This window comes from Alosa pseudoharengus, unplaced genomic scaffold, assembly GCF_046254945.1.
Source record: "Alosa pseudoharengus isolate Yale_2024_CS ecotype anadromous, Long Island Sound unplaced genomic scaffold, YU_APseudo_1.1 YU_APseudo_1.1_scf_11, whole genome shotgun sequence".
In the NCBI taxonomy this organism is placed as follows: domain Eukaryota; kingdom Metazoa; phylum Chordata; class Actinopteri; order Clupeiformes; family Clupeidae; genus Alosa; species Alosa pseudoharengus.
Window position 1 is genome coordinate 23,992,370 of NW_027468576.1, and position 16,504 is coordinate 24,008,873.

At 46.5% G+C, this 16,504-nt stretch overlaps 1 protein-coding gene across 1 annotated transcript in view; it reads left to right on the forward strand.

Annotated features, from left to right (window-relative positions):
- The first annotated feature begins 9,810 nt into the window (after positions 1–9,810).
- The window catches only part of trabd2b (TraB domain containing 2B), a 74,409-nt gene continuing 67,715 nt past the window's right edge, over positions 9,811–16,504 (forward strand). Inside the window, exons 1-2 of the mRNA XM_076278511.1 lie at positions 9,811–10,233; positions 12,816–13,385. Of these exons, the coding sequence (XP_076134626.1) occupies positions 10,126–10,233; positions 12,816–13,385 (678 nt within the window). The 5' untranslated portion in view covers positions 9,811–10,125. The remainder of the gene's footprint in view (positions 10,234–12,815; positions 13,386–16,504) is intronic.

Below are 16,504 nucleotides of genomic sequence, written 5' to 3' on the forward strand. Positions count from 1 at the left end.
GTGTGGTGGGGTGGGGTGGGGTGCACTCAGAGACCCCCTCTGTGAGCCCCTACACTGTGGAAAACACTCTCACTTTCACAACAGACAGTAAGAGCCACTTCCACAGAACCCCCTCCCCCTCTCGCTTTTTCGCTGTCTCTCTGTGTTATTCTTTTAATTTCATTAAAAATCCATCTGGAGGCCATGAAACCTCTTGACTCGAGCTTGATTCATGTTCGACTCGCCCCACGCTGATGGAAGAGGCATGTTATTTCATCCCCGACAGTTGTCTGATTAAAAGATTCCTGCTGCATCCCAGCAGAGAGGGCAGCCGGCTGAGCCCGACCCTGCTTCCGTAAATAAGACCGTGCATCATCTCAGTTTAAAAAAAAAAAACTATCCAGATGATGTATTTGTGATGAAAAGGGCACAGTCATTCATTTCAGATGCATAATAATTCTCTGGTATCATTCCAAGCCCCCCTCTTCTGTCGATGGGAGGCATGTAAGGATAGGGACCTTGTGTGCCAGAATAGAAACAGACCATTTGTAATCTTCTTTAAACTGCTCACTGTGAGGCCAAGCTGCTCATTGTAGTGCAGCTTTTAATGCTTTCAGTGGTCTCTTCTCACGCCGTACATTGAAGGGTTCTGTTCTATGTGCGTTTGTTGGACACAGAACGTTGTACACACGTTGTACATTGAAGAGTTCTGTTCTCTGTACATCCTGTGTTTCTGAGGATTCTCGTCATTATAATAACATTTCACGCGTTGCTGGCTCGAATGAATCATTCCTCTCTCATCCTCACAATCCCCACAGGCCATCTGTCTTCATCAAACTGATCTAGTCTGTACACACCTGAAATGGTTTCCCTCCATCAGCCCTGAATTCTCTCTCTCTCAAGACTGACGTACAGTCAGAGTCAGATGCTACAAAAGCATACCAGGAACGCTATAGTGTTGGCTTTTGTCTATCTCGGTCACTATCTCTCTCTCTCTCTCTCTCTCTCTCTTTCTCTTTCTCTCTCTTGGTGCTTTTGAAAATGTTTCCACTAAAGAGCCAAACACTCCGCCAGCGGCTCAAAGGAGGATTATCTCTTACAGTAAATTGCAAATGCTGCACTTCATTTAGCTGACAATCCAGTCAGTCTCGTGAAAAGAAAATCAAAGTATGTGCATGCGAAGCTGCCACTTTAATAATGAACAAATTGCTTGATGAGGAAACACCAGTTGTCAGATAGAGGCAAAAAAAGGCTCTTTGCTGACCTAAATAACTGACAGGAAAGATGAATGTGAAAAGCTCTGCTGCTCAGAAACCAAACATCTGTACAGCCAAACAAACGCTCTGTCTGTCCACATTGCACCCCCCCCCCCCACCACCACCACACCCCCACCCCCACCCGCCTCCTCCTTCTCCCCATCATTGCTGAGTAAGGGGAAACTGGTATTTTTATTTGACTTGTCCTTGATTTTACCAAGTCTGGCATTCAGAATACATCCTTATTTTGGACGCTGACCTGGCCATTTGAGGGGAGAAAAAGAATGGAGTAAAAATGGGGAGTAAAGAATGAGCCAAATATTTAATGGCCTCTATCTCTCGTGCACCACTCGACCACTTAGTATCCATTTATTCCATTCCACATGAACGTTGAGCTCTCATAAGACACCACTGTAACCATTCACACTGTCGACAGACCCAGCTCGGATACACTCACAGAGCGAGGCTCATTGTCTTCGCCAACGGTCCATGACAGTAAGCTTCCCTCCCCGCTGGTGTCTGCTGGTGTCATGAAGTTATTCTTCATTGTCAGGTCCTATCAGCGCACCCAGCCAGCATGCATGTTCAGCAGCCAGCCATGGCCCATTTAAAAGCCTGTCGATGGGCGATAAGCTGGGAAGCCGTCACCGGCGCTGGCTGTGACTTGTCCGAGAGAGATGCTTGAGAGATGGTGCGAGGGCTGACGAGAGGCTTGTTTATTATGTCTGCGCTCCAAGGACACATCCAAATGAAATCATACACTCCAGTTTTGGCGGTGGTTGGGGTGGGGTGATGGGAAATAGGGAACGGGGAATGGGGGGCGGCTGAAGGGAAGGGGGTTGAGGGTTGAGGGTTGAGGAGGAAAGCAAGGCAAAAGTTGGGAAAAAATGTGTAAAAAAAAAAAAATCTCAGCCCAGAGATTGGAGTGCCATTCTAGAACCGCAGTGGTTTCAGCACAAGCCGGCCTTATGCCATAAATCAAGTTTCCAGCCTGCTGATATTTGCAGTGTTTTTAACCTCCTGGTGTGAAGTGTGTGTTTTAACTCTCTGTGGTCCTTCCCACTAACTGGCGCCGTTAAAACAGAGCCTGTTTGCATCACCGTGGGCATTTCAGACAGACAGATTACCCGCTGAGGAGAGACTCTCACCTCTCACCAGCATAGACGCTGGTCATATAATCTCATAAGGACCCATTGACGGGACGGGCGCTTATCAGGGCCCTTGCTAATAGCCAAGGACCCGTTCCAGAACATTCCGGCCTGAAGCCTCACTGCTGTGCGTATTACTGCAGAGGCCCTGGCCAGCTCTGCATGGAGACCAGGTTTTGGGAGAAGTCGGCTTCGGCGGCAAAAATCTTCTCGGGTGTGTCCACAGCCTGGGGGGACCAATGACTGTCATCACTGGAGTTATTGATGTGTTGGTTCGCAGACACTGGGAGGTGGGCGGGTGTGGAGGGGGCTCGAAGCTCCTGTTAGAGGCCCATCACTCTCCGTCCCAGGATGAGATCGAGAAACAGCACGGCCTTTCAGTGCAGCTCCCTCTACACATTCCACAGAAGCATCAAACTTATGGCCCTGGACACACGTGAACAATATATATGCAGTGTCCTTAAGTGCTGCAATAAATAAGACAAGGACATTAAAAAGTTTGTGACATTCCCATAAAATCAGGAACAAAATGTCCTCAGTAAAAGCACAGGCACACAGATTCATTTATAGGTTCACCCATGTGCATATCCTGCAAGTATATGGGGATATCTTCAGGTAGTGCACTGCACACACCACCCCTCGCTGGCCAATAAATAAATGGAAAAATGAAAGGAGATGGTGTGGCTTGTTTTCCTTCTTCGCAGCGTACAGTAGATCACAGTTCAGACCACTGACACATGTTGAAGATCAGCAGCAGAGGTAGAAAATTACCTCTGCTCTTTTCCAAGAACCGCTCTGTTTAAGTGTGTGTGTATGTGTGGCTGTGTGTGTGTGTGTGTGCATGTGTGTGTGTGTATGTGTGTGTGGCTGTGTGTGTGTGTGTGTGTGTGTGTGTGTGTGTGTGTGTGTGTGTGTGTGTGTGTGTGTGTGTGTGTGCGTATGTGTGTGTGTGTGTGTGTGTGTATGTGTGTGTGTGTGTTAGGGTGTGGGTGTGTGTGTGTGTGTGTGTGTGTGTGTGTGTGCGTGTGTGTGTGTGTGTGTGTGTGTGTGTGTGTGTGTCAGTGTGTGTGTGTGTAATTGTCTGACTGCGCTGAGTGTGCTTGTGTTGGACTGGACAATGTGTACATCTGAGTGTACTTACAGTATTCAAATGTGTGCCAGCAAGTGTGTATGCTTGTGTCCATCAATATGTGTGTGTGTACGTGTGTCTGAGTGTGTGCATATTTTTGTGTAAGAGAGAAATGGGGAGTAAGACAGAGGGAGAGGAGAAGACAGAAAGAACAGGAGGTAAAGAAAGAAAGAAAGAGTGAAGAAAGAAAAAGAGTGAGAAAGAGAGTGTCTATATAAATGTGTGTGTGTGAGAGAGAGGTTAGTCTGTATGTATTCATAAAGGCCTGTTTCATGCTCTCCCCTGTGTGTGTAGGAGGGTGGGGGGCGCCCAGGACTTCCTGACAGACCCAGTTGACAGCCCCCTGGCCCTTCTGCTTAAAGTCAGCTGAGAGATTGGCCAAACTGCAGTCAAGCAGTGAAGGGTCAAACGCTGTTTTGAAAGAAACTAAATGGAATTACTTATGCTTACTTATGTGTCTGAATGGAAAATTCATTTCCTTGAGGTGCAATTTTACATCTAATATCTTCCTCAAAGCATTAGCTGCCCCCCAAAAAAGCAATCAATGTTGATGACTACCAAACCTGTCAGCCAATAGGGAAGCCAGAAGATTGTAAAGGTTAAAAGCATACAATACACAATGTATATCCTTGTATTCCAGTTCTTATAACAACATATTATCACATTATCATATTATATAAGAATCAACATCGACATGTACACACAAACACATATAATATGCCTGGCTCCCTTTCAATAAGTGGACTGCTGTGTAGACCCAGCCAAACTCCAGAACAGTGCTGGATTTATGATTAAGGGTGTGGGATCCTAAGCCTTTTCCTTCATCACATACGGTTCAGACATGGAGTGCAAAACAACATAAGAAAAAAGAAATATGCACAACAACAAAGATAATGAAACAAATCAGCAGATAGGTCATAATCTTGGGTCATCCCTTTTCTTCACAGAAACATGCCTCTACTAAGTCTCCACAGCAACTCTGAACTCTGTGAAAAGTCGTCCGTCTCCCACAGCCCCGGGGTTTGGGTTCGCCCGGGCGTTTCTGTGCCTGCTGCCATTAATCACTGAGGATCTGAGAGCGGCGCTATCTCCACACCGGGGCCCCCTATCCCACGCTATCGAGACAAGGCGTCCGAGTTAACAAGTTTGCCCTCTTGCTACTATCTCTACGTGGCCTGTCAGAGTTAGGGATCGGGTTACGCGCCTGTAGCATGACAACCATCCCACCCCATCCCAACACCACCCACCACCACCACCACCTCTCTTGTTGAAAAAGGGACCTCAGTTGACCCGGGAGTGGAAAGCAGACATCATGGATTTTGAACTCGCTGCCATCTTCCCACCCCTTCACATGCCAGCCTAGTCATTTTTTGCCCTTAGCCTTACAAACTCTCCATCATGGATGTTCTCACATGCATGAACAATGCACAAAAACCCTGACTGTCTGAAAGACTGAAATGTTCGAATGTAACCAAAAAGAAGAAAAAGAAGAAGAAGAAGAAGAAGAAGAAGAACAAGAACAATAACAAGAAGAAGAAGAGGAGGTGGAGGAAGAAAAAAAAAAAGAAACCACGAAGAGGCCAGGCCCTGACCAATCCCAGCGAGATGATTGAGTTGTGGCAGAACAGAGAGTGTGGGAGCTTACCAGCACAATCAATTAACCCTGAACGAACACAGCCATGCGAAGAATTCTCCCAGAGCCCCCCTGACTGGTCCGAAGCCGCCCCAGACACAGGACGGCCTTTGTCTCCTCAGGGGCTGTCTCCTCCATACAGCCTCTGGAGTTTATTAAGAAGACAAAACAAACAAGAATACACGCAGCATGGCCCGACCAGCATGACACGACAGAACCGATGTGTGGAGAATATCTCTCGACTTTGCCATTGTGTTTGAGGACAAATGAGCCATATTTAATCATATTCGGGTGTGCTAGGGAAGTATTAAGGTTAGAGCCAGTGTGCGTTGTATCCATTGATTCAAGGGGGGAAAGCAGGCTGAGTGTGGATGAAATATCTCTCCGATGGAAATCTCCCTTTGGCCGAGTCTTATCTCCAGAGTCACCTTCGCCCATCATCTTGAGCAACAAGCTGGAGGCTCCTCCGAGGATTAGTGTGTCCAAGCAAACGCAAAGCCGTTGACTGCAAACAATGTTGTTGCTGTTTTGCTTTTCCACCCAAACAATACTACAATATTATTACGTCCACGTCCACACCAAAAAACCTCTTTGTCAGAGCACCGGAAAAAGCTTTCAAGCCGAATTACAATAGACATCACGGCCCTCCCACGGGGACCAGTGCCGAGTGGCCACAGTTTTCATTTTCCGATTCTTTTTACAATTCTAATGTGACCAGATTTACTTAGCAGCAGGACCGGCCGTGGTCATTTCCCTCTCCACCACAAAGAGGGTCTGAGGATGGGGGGACGTGATAGCAGGGGTCCCCTGTGAAGCGGGATAGAATTATTCATGGGGCTCTCTGATCAAGGAGGGCGGCACGACGGCATCAGGGGATGACTCTGTGAGCCAAACCTTTGATGTGATTGTGCTGTTTGCGTGTGGCGATATTAAGCATGTGGCCTCCCACTCACACTCTCTCTTTTAGACACACACACACACACACACTACACACACACACTACACACACACACACACACACACACACACACACACACACACACACACACACACACACACACACACACACACACACACACACACACACACGTGCACTTAGAGACAAATACAAATGGACATTCATACGGCAGATACAGTTTTCAGCAAATATGTTCTGATCCCTAAGACTAATTCTATATTTCATCTTGTGAAGTGCCAAAAGTATGCTAATGTCTTCAGTCGAGCACTGCTTAAGGTTAAAACTGTGCAATATTCCTCACCAAATACAACCCTGTCATGTCATCCACTCCTCCCTGCTAATCCACCTCTCTTCCTCCCTACCCCTATCTCCCTCTTGGTCGTGTTGTGATGGCTGAGAGATATCTAGCGCGGCAGAGACGGCCTGTGTTTACATGCCATTGGGGGCTTTGTCCTGCACAAGCTCACTGGTGACTTATGAAACGCATAAACAGAGAGTGCAATGGTTCAGGCCTCCTCTGCCGTTGTCCCCAAACATCTCTCCTCTCCTCTTGTGTCCCCTTCTCTCCTAGTCTCTCCTCCTCTCCTCTCATCTCCTCTCCTCTTGTTTAATCTCCTCTCCGCTGCTCTCCTCCTCTCCTTTTTTCTCCTCTCCTCCTCTTCTTTCCTCTCCTCCTCTCCTCTCCTCTGCACTCCCCCTCTCCTCTCATCTCTCCTCTGTTTCTTCTCAGTGCCACTCTGGACTCTTTTATCAGCCAGACATGAAAACACCAGCAGGGAGAAGACCACATATGAGTAAAAATAAAACCGCTCTCAGTCTAGGACAGCTCTCATTGCTCTCTCTCTCCCTTATCTGGTCTTATCTGGCACGGCATGATGAGAGCATTGCGCATGTCTTAGTGGTTAAACTCAACACTGAGGAGTCCTTCTGGTCAGGCTGACCCTCCAATGACCACTCCACACCATAACCCCCCCCCCCCCCCAACACACACACACAGACACACACACACAACCCTGATACCCAACCCAGCCTCTTACCCCCTGCTATCTCAGGATATCCGGAACAGAGCAACTTAAACAATATTTTCTGTCGCGATGACTCCAGGTCAGTGAGATTCAAAGTCGAAGTGAGCAGAGAGAGATTACGGTCAAGATGAAGTCTTGAGGGCTCGATAGAAAGCGCTGCCAAGTGCGTGCTGGACCTGGATGGGGCTACGGTCCATCTCGCTTCACCTTGTCTTTGTAGTTGGGCCCCCGAAAAGCCTGCCAGTAAGCTTTTTTGCTCACAAGAGATGAATCAATCGAGCTCCCTTTATACTTTCGCTTTGCTTTTTGCTGCTTTGCTGTGATCTTTCCCGCATTTGTGTCTGCTTTCATTTCCTTTGATGCGTTGTCAAATTGTCTCATTTGTGTGCAGCACTTCTTCCAGGCCAACAATGCAGCACATATGACCAGTAGGGGTCCCTCTAAACATAGTCAATCAGATTGAAACAGGATCCCTCACCCACCACAGCACAGTAGCCAAGCTGCACGTTATTTATGAGAAGATACAGCATATCCATGATCAGAATGACCAATATAGCCGTTTAGAAGATAGGAATCAGTTTTCTGTCTGGAGTACTCAAAGATTATGTAGATATTTATATGTGAAATAGTCTTGGACAGTTTTACTGGCCTTTGCTTACTGTGAGCATCTATACATGTGCCTCATCTGCCAGGTGAGGAATTGGTCCAAGACAAGATTCCCAAGCTTTGAATGAGCATTGCTTCTGCTTGAGGTCAGAATAACTTATCCATATTAAATTTGTCTGAGCACACACTGTCCTCTGTGATATATGGAACAAGTCTACAGCAACAGACGGAAAAAGAAAATGATATACTCAGCACCATTTAACAGCTATCAGACGCCTTCAGACACAGTCACAAATAAATGGATTGGTATGGGAAAAATGCTTTGATCTGCGGTGGTTTGACCACATGCACATTCACTTTGTCTTTCATTCCATCTTTCTCGTAGACACACACACACACACACACACACACACACACACACTGTCCAAGCTTACATGCCCCAAGACACCCGTTGGGTGGAAAAGTGTTTTCTGTGGTTTGCAAACAGAACATTAAGTTTTAAGTCCCTTCTTTTCCCCCATAGTCTGGCTCTTGTGCGTGTCGATGTACCATAACCCCCCCTGGCCTCACTCCAAGAAACCTCCGGCAGCCGCAGCCATAAGCCTGCGTTCTCAGCAGCCAAGAATGTGAAATTCGCTTGTTCCTGCTGGCGGCTTTGCGCAAGGTGTGCTTTAAACAGGTAACAGTGTCTGCAGGTGTTCATATTAAAGCAGCTGACATGGAAAGTCAAACAGGGCCTGGCACATGCAAGAACATAAGCGTGCATGTGTGTGTGTGCGTGTGTGTGCGTATGTGTGAGTGTGAGTGTGTGTGTGTGCATGTTTGGTGGGGGGTATGGAGGTAGCCGACAGGAAAGCCTGCCAATACCCAGTCCAAAACCACTCTCATATCAACAGCCATCTGTGGAATGTGCGAAAAATGTGACCGTTGTCTCAGAGGCTGGACAGACAGTAATCCAACTAATAGGACAAGATGTTGTAAGGTGATGAACGTATGAAATCTATTTCATGCCTTTCTTTTTTTTTTAAACAGAGCCTGACACAAAGAGAGATGGAGACACTATTATGACACAGGCCTCGCCAGGGAGCAATGAGGGTAATGGGATTAAAATAAAACATTAACACTAACAGGCCAAGAATTGACTTCATTCCTTGTGTCTGTGCAGGGAAAAAGCCCCCACCACACACACACACACACAGAAAGAGAGAGAGAGAGTGGGAGAGAGAGAAAGAGAGAGTGGGTGAGAGAAAGAGCAAGAGAGAGAGAGAGAGAGAGAAAGAGAGAGTGGTGAGAATGGAACAAGATGGAGCACAAAGGAACACTTGTCCCCTGTCTGTCCCGCTGTCACTTTTGAGGGCAGGGGGGCTGGGGGATTGCCTGGCACTTGTTTGAAGGATCCAATGATTAATTGCCCGCTACTTGAGTCTGTCATTCTGCCTGCCACTCGGACAATAACATGGGTCATGGCAATGCATCGATGTTGGCTGCATGACCTAGGAGGCTGACAACATACTTTCACTGCGTTCATTCATCTTAACACATGACTTCCGCAAATTACAGCACATTTAAAAGAGACGTTTATTTACCTTTTATTTACATTGAATAACTCAAATGCAGTTGTACGTCCTTTATTTGGAGATATTTATTGAAATCCATTAATCATTCATGTTTTGATTATATGTAAAGTCATGATATGAAATAAATTCAATTCATTATCTTTACTACATTCTTATAAACTGGCAGTGATAAATGGGACCATATAAACAGTAACAGTGTGACCTTCAGCTTCCTCAACTAAATGCTGTTAATGTCAATGAATGATTGATTTATCTCCTGTCAGTGTCAAAGGCCAGTTATGCCAGAATGTATTCCAAACGTTTATAGGAGAGATTACATATACTGACATTGTTCTACCAGACCAATCCAAATGTATTTCACACACACACACACACACACACACACACACACACACAGTATACAACTATTTTCAGGGGAACCTGCTCTGCCCTCCTCTCTTAAAAGTACTGGTGGGGGGGAAACACTCAAGGCGTTCCACCTCCTCCCGGCAGCAAAACATTAGTCAACTACAAACTTCAAGAGCGCGCAGCGAAAGTTCCCTCTGCAACGGATGAACGACCAGAGGATAGTGCCGAGAGAGGACAGACCGAACGAACCGATCCTCCGAGTGTTGGGGTGCGAGAATGGCGGAGAGTCGGCATGATTCCTGCACACTTTCAAAATGGCACATGTAGACTCAGTTCAATAGCAGCTCCGGAGCAATTTACTTTTCCTCAAACAAACGATAGTAAGGAATAGCGTGAAAGTAAGACAGTGGAGGAGTTGGACGTCTGGAGGACAGCGTATCGTCTCTCTCTCTCCCCTCATCTCGAGATGAGCTGTCAGCGGGAATTGCGATGGTTGCTCTTATTCGCTGTCTTGCAAGTGGGTTTACCCCAGGAGACCCGGGAGAAATCGCGGCATTGTGACAAGCCGAAGTCGGTGAGTGGAGTTCGGCACCTCATTCGATCCCTATCTTAAACCTACCTGTTGGTTTATCTTTTGCCTGCAAGCCATGTCAGCGAAAAGTCTGGGAGCCACGACCTACACCGGTTTTACTCACTGGAAGAAATATTTTTTAATACGTTTAATAATATAGCCTATACTATATTCAACTTATTGCATTCCGATAACTACTATTGCAACCAGTATAAATTGCAGTTAAATGTCACTACCCAAAGTTCCAAATCATATAAAATATAGATAAAGATGTTACTGTTTTATTATTATTATAGCCAAATTATTATATTAATATTTGGCAAATAAAATACATTTTCAACCTACACCATCTTGGCCTGATCATCTAAAATGCATTTTCTGCTATAGACTACATGGAACTGTATAGGCTAGGTCAATTTATTTTTTATTCTTCAAAAGGAATTATGGTTATCCGCAGGCCTAGCAATCCAACACACTGTTAGGCCCATTACTCCGCATATTACATGATATGATATGCTATTATATTATAATATATAGGCTAGATTATATTAGTCCTAGGCCTATATTGTTTTGTATAGCCTAATATAATGAAGCATCCAAATAGGCTGTGATTATAAACTATTCATAGACACCTGACACAGCCTCTTTGTGTCTTTGGTTAAGCTTTAGAATTAACTGAAAAAGTTTTTCTTCCTTACAGGCCGAACTCATAAGAACGCTATGGAACACCCACGGCTGAACTGACTTCAAATACATTTATTTGGAAAATGTTTCACTGACCTTTGAAAACCGATCACATTTCAATGAAACACGAGCTCGTAAAAAAGTTATCGCGCTTATTTGCCAATAATGAATTGGCTTGCTCACGCAGAGGCCACCGAGCTCTCGATTGCAATTAATCTAAACGCCCTGTCATCTGGCCGACCTCGTGTGTACAGTCGCTCCCGTCTGTCGGTCGCTGTGAAAATTCACCGCTAATCACATCGATTGACGAGAGCTTAATTAGATTCGTTCCCCGGGACAGTTAAGGAGTGGACAGAGTTCTGACTAACGCACGAATTCCGAAGGGCACACGCAATGCTATTAAACGCCGAAATTTACATTCATGACAGCCTTGGGCGAATCAGTTTCCATTAAGTTTATTGTTCTATCGCTATTAAAGTGTTTTACCACAACCAAAGACGAATAACGAATGCTCGAGGAGAAAAAAGGGCTTAGAGCCGTTTCCTTTTGTGTAACACGAGTATTAAGAATTTTGAATAGATATTTTTCCATCATTTTTTATCAATGGACCAATCAATCATATTCACATTAATGTGGAGTGCGAACGGTATTTTCAAAGGTCTAACCTAGTCATTTTCTTGTATGTAATTTGTAATAGGCAGCGTCAGTACAGGGCTGTCTGTTTTCTGTTAGAAGTAATTACCCAATAAAATGGAGCAGTGAGAGTCAGTGTTCCAACTTATCCGAGGAGTGAAAAGGCTAGGTGAGCAACGGCCCTACACCTCTCAGTGTAATCACCAACTTTCAGCGACTATAAATTCATGTGTCATAAAACACGAAAATATACATTTGCAGATAACTGTTATACTGTCCCTGTGAGTCTTACACTGTATTTATCACATAGGTAAATACAGCAATACATACTAATGCACACCATTTTATCACTACTACATAGGCTATTGATAATAATGTCAATAATAAATACTATTCACCTAAAAGAGGGATTTTGCGTGTGTGTGTGTGTGTGTGTGGGGGGGGGGGGGTTGTGTGAAGTTTGTGTTAATGCAATAATTGCTGTTTGTGTTATCTTCAAATATTATGTTGCAATTACCACCATCTAGTACAAAGCTTATGTAGTCTATGTGTGTGTGCGTGCATGTGTGTGTGTGTGTGTGTATGTGTGTTATTTCACCATTTGCACGGGGAGAAGTACTTAAAACACATTTTCAGCCCACCTTTTCCCCCCACAATATCAGGTTTGCAGGGCATTGTGTTGATAGATGGCCTTCCATAGTTTTTTTCTGGATGAAAGCCTATGCTTGTGCTGAATGAATTAATGTTGAGATTTCACATATATTTTCATGGATAAGGTGTCAGAGTTTGGCCCATGGCAGGTAGCGGCTCTGCTCTGTGTGCTTAAAGTGTGCAGACAGTCCAGCAGTTTCTCACCGGAGCCCGTAGTTGCTGAGATATTCTGTCGGACAATGTCCACGGCTCGTTTTACTTGGAAAAGAAAAGCCATAAACTCAGTGGTGCTGAATAAAAGTATATAGTTCGAAAATGTGATTTAACAACTGTCCCTCGCTTCTCCATTTTATGAGTACATTAAAACAAGGCTAGTTTCTTTTACTATTCTGTCTTCAATACATAACTCAAGGGAGTTTTCTAATGTGTTGAAATGGAAAAAAAAAATGGTCCCTTTGTGTTACTGTTGTGGTGGCTGTTGATGATGTGCTTATGTAGTTTAATGATAATGTAATTTGGTGTGTTGATGTAAAATAAACAAATTAGTTTGACCCTTAATCATGTTTTTTTTTTTTTACTTGGTCTGTGGGTCTGGTTTCATCTTGGCTGACTCACAGCAGGAAGACATGAACTCCTTCCTGTGGAGGGTGAGGCGCAATCCGCCATCTCCCCCCTCCTACCTGTTCGGGACCATCCATGTTCCTTACACACGCGTGTGGGACTTTATCCCTGAGAGCTCCAAGCGGGCCTTCCAGACCAGCTCCAACGTCTTCTTTGAGTTGGACCTGACCGACCCGCTGACCATCTCCAAGCTGACCAGCTGCCAGCTGCTTCCCAACGGCATGAACCTGCAGACGCTGCTGCCGCGCGACCTCTATCGGCGGCTCAAGCGCCACCTGGACTACGTCAAGCACATGATGCCCTTCTGGATGACGCCGGACCAGCGTGGACGCGGCCTCTACGCCGACTACCTCTTCAACGCCATCGCTGGCAACTGGGAGCGCAAGCGGCCCGTTTGGGTCATGCTCATGGTCAACTCGCTGACCGAGGCTGACGTGCGCTCGCGCGGCATCCCCGTGCTCGACCTCTACCTGGCCCAGGAGGCCGAACGGCACGGCAAGCAGACAGGGGCCGTGGAGCGTGTCGAGGAGCAGTGCCACCCCCTCAACGGACTCAACTTCTCACAGGTCAGACTACAACGTGTGTGTGTGTGTGTGTGTGTGTGTGTGTGTCGCACTGTGTTTAATGTGTGTGTGTGTGTACGTGTTGTGTGTCTGTGTGTGTGACAAACTATCCATCAAAGTAAAAGCACCGATTTAAAGGTTAGGGTTAGCATGAGAAGAAAGGAATACATAAGGGTTAGGTTGCAGTATGAACATTAGTATGTCTTTATGTGATATAGGTTTGTTGTTTGTTTCTGTGTATTGGTTTGATTCCTAAACAAACCAGGAAAGAAACATATGAATGCTCACCTAAACGAAGGCCTTGCTAGAGTGGCGCACAAGAGCTCCTGTCGTAAACCTGCAGATGGCTTGCCTGCGATACGGGCTCGGTAACCCTAGACTGAAAGATGGGCTGAATAACCTAATTGCCTGATGACATAAACATGGAGAGGATCCGCGTTTAATTTCCCCTCCCGTTGGGGAGTACGGGGCCCGGGGCTGGGGGATCGGGATCGGGGCCGCTGAGGCGGACTAAATAAAGCCGGCGAAGGAATGGCTGCAACGGGCCGCCTATAAGTTAGCCCTCATGAAGGGTCTATTTTTTAAGATTTCTGGGAGGCCCCTGTATGTCTTTGATGGGGAATGACTCAAAGAGGTTGGGGAGGTTGGAGGAGGGTGTCTGGTAGCTTAATTTATGCCCTTGCGTGCAGGTCGGAGCGCAAGGACCAACTGCACGCCATACGGACACTAACTCTCTCTCTCTCTCTCACACACACACACACACACACACACACACACACACACACACACACACACACACACACACACACAGAGAGAGATACAGTATATGCACACCTACACAATATGCACACACATATCAGCGAACACATGCGTGCACACACGCACACACATCCGTGGCGCTGCAACTGAATCTGCATGCCGGGGCCGTGCATGTGACAGGCCGTGGGGCTCCTGTGCTAATTTGAGAGGCTCTGAGACTAGGCAGCCTCTCCTCTTTCATCAGCACCTCCTAACTATGCTGTCAAAAGTGCACATGCCTGCCGGGCGCGCTGGGCCAACCCACACCACCCCCACCCCCCCGGCCTTGGCCCCAGCGTAGGGGACTCGTGGGAACCGCAGGACCCAGGCAGCGTGCGACGGCTCTCTCCCTCCCTTCACCTCCACCACTGCCGCCACCACCTCTTATCACAGGCATGCTGGAGGCCAGAGCCGCGTTCCCAGGCCGAGCACCATGAGCAGTGGCTGGGCTGGGGTGAGGACTGGAGGTGTCTGTGTAAAATGTCCATGGTTAGACTAACTTTGGCTTGTGTAAAGGACACACAGAAGGCATGCCTAAGTAACTATAGGTGTAAGGTATATATATATAGGTATAAGAATAGGTGTAATAATTTCAAAATAATTTCAGTCATTGTGAATCTGTATACACTGACATATGGATTTGCATGGACACAAGACACATTGTTTTAATACAACTTAGACATGCAGCAGAGATACTCTGCAGAGTTTATATAGGGGCATTAATCTTACATATGGTATCACGATTAATTCGCACAGGTTTCGGGCAGATGGGCATGAAATCGTTTGTAGTCCAGCCTGTCCACATGAAGAAATATACCTCTGCTCAGTGTGTCCAATGTAGTGGAGTTTTCTTCGATAAGAAGGCCATGTCAGTTGCTGTGGTCGTTCCTCGGTAAGACGCTGGAACATCAAATGGACTTAAGTGCTCAAAGTGGTTGAAAAATGCTGACAAATGAATGGAAGTGACAGGGAAATTATTATCGATTGCAACATAATTTGAACACCATGGCTCACTGGAATGTTAGACCACAGGGGGGAGAGGAAAAAACTAGGAGGTCAGACAGACAAACTGACGAGGAGACAGACAGATAGCACGAGGGCCATTGTGCACATTATCGTTGCAGATCTTAATCTGAAACATAAGCAGTGTGCAGAGCGGGGAGATCAGGCTCGGGAAGCCGTCCAAACCCCTGCTCGGCCACATATTATTTGTTCCCAATAAAAGTAACTGCTTACAATATCCTGAGACCGTGGCCAGAGGGGCCCTAGAAGCGGCGAGGACCAGTGATTCATCATTGGCCACCGGCCTCCTTTCTCTGAGGCAACCGCGTGGGCCAGCTACATGTGTGTGTGTGTGTGTGTGTGTGCTGTATACAGTATGCTCATGATGAAACCGTCCAACCCAGCCCCACGGACCTAGAGTCGGCCTCACCTCGACTGTGTCCTGCTATTCCACTGATGCAATGTGTGTGTGTGTGTGTCTGTATGAGAGAAAGAGAGAGAGAGAAAGCTCTGTGTCTGTGTATGTGCTGGAATGTATCTGCACTGCATGGATGTATGTGTCTATGCTTGATCATCTTCAAACTCACAGGAAGTGCGTGCTCTGGTTGGGACGTCCCAGACTAAAACAGACAGGTCCCCTCAGCGCACACCGCGTTCCTCTGCGGCTGGGGCTGCGGACACGTCTGGAGGAGCTTGTGTATTTTTTTTATATATTTTTTCCCCCCTCCTGGTTTATTTCGAGGAGATGGTGGTCTGGCTGGGCCATTTGAGCCCGGGGGGGGGGGGTTTCGGGGCGCGGAGGGGAAACAGAGACAGAGAGAAACGCATGTTTCATCTCCGGCACTGCAGAGGGCGATGCAGTCGGACAGCTGGACGGGCCCAGGAGCGGAGAGAGGCCCTCTCTCCCTGCACACAAGCAAGGGCTCCGGGGAGTGTGTGTGTGTGTGTGTGTGTGTGTGTGTGTGGGGGGTGTCTAGATTTGGAGATTTTTTTTGGGGGGGGGGGGGGGTGACGTCAGGAGAGGCAGAAGCAGGTTATCGGCAGTTTAGGGAGAGAGAGGACTGTGTGCGTCCAGCAGACATCCAGACACACAAGCTTTCAGGCTGTGATGGAAGTGTGTGTGAGAAACTAGTAGAGAGGTGCTGTGGTTGTCTCCTGGTCTGCTGGTCAGTGTTGAAAAACTGATTTGACCAATTGCTTTAATCAATTAATTTCAGTGACTTAAATCAAGCAAATAAATTTCAGTTAAAAACTGTAGATGATGACCAACAGTGGGCATTTTTTTAATTATTTAGTAGTTAGTCTTTTACAGATTTGTAGCC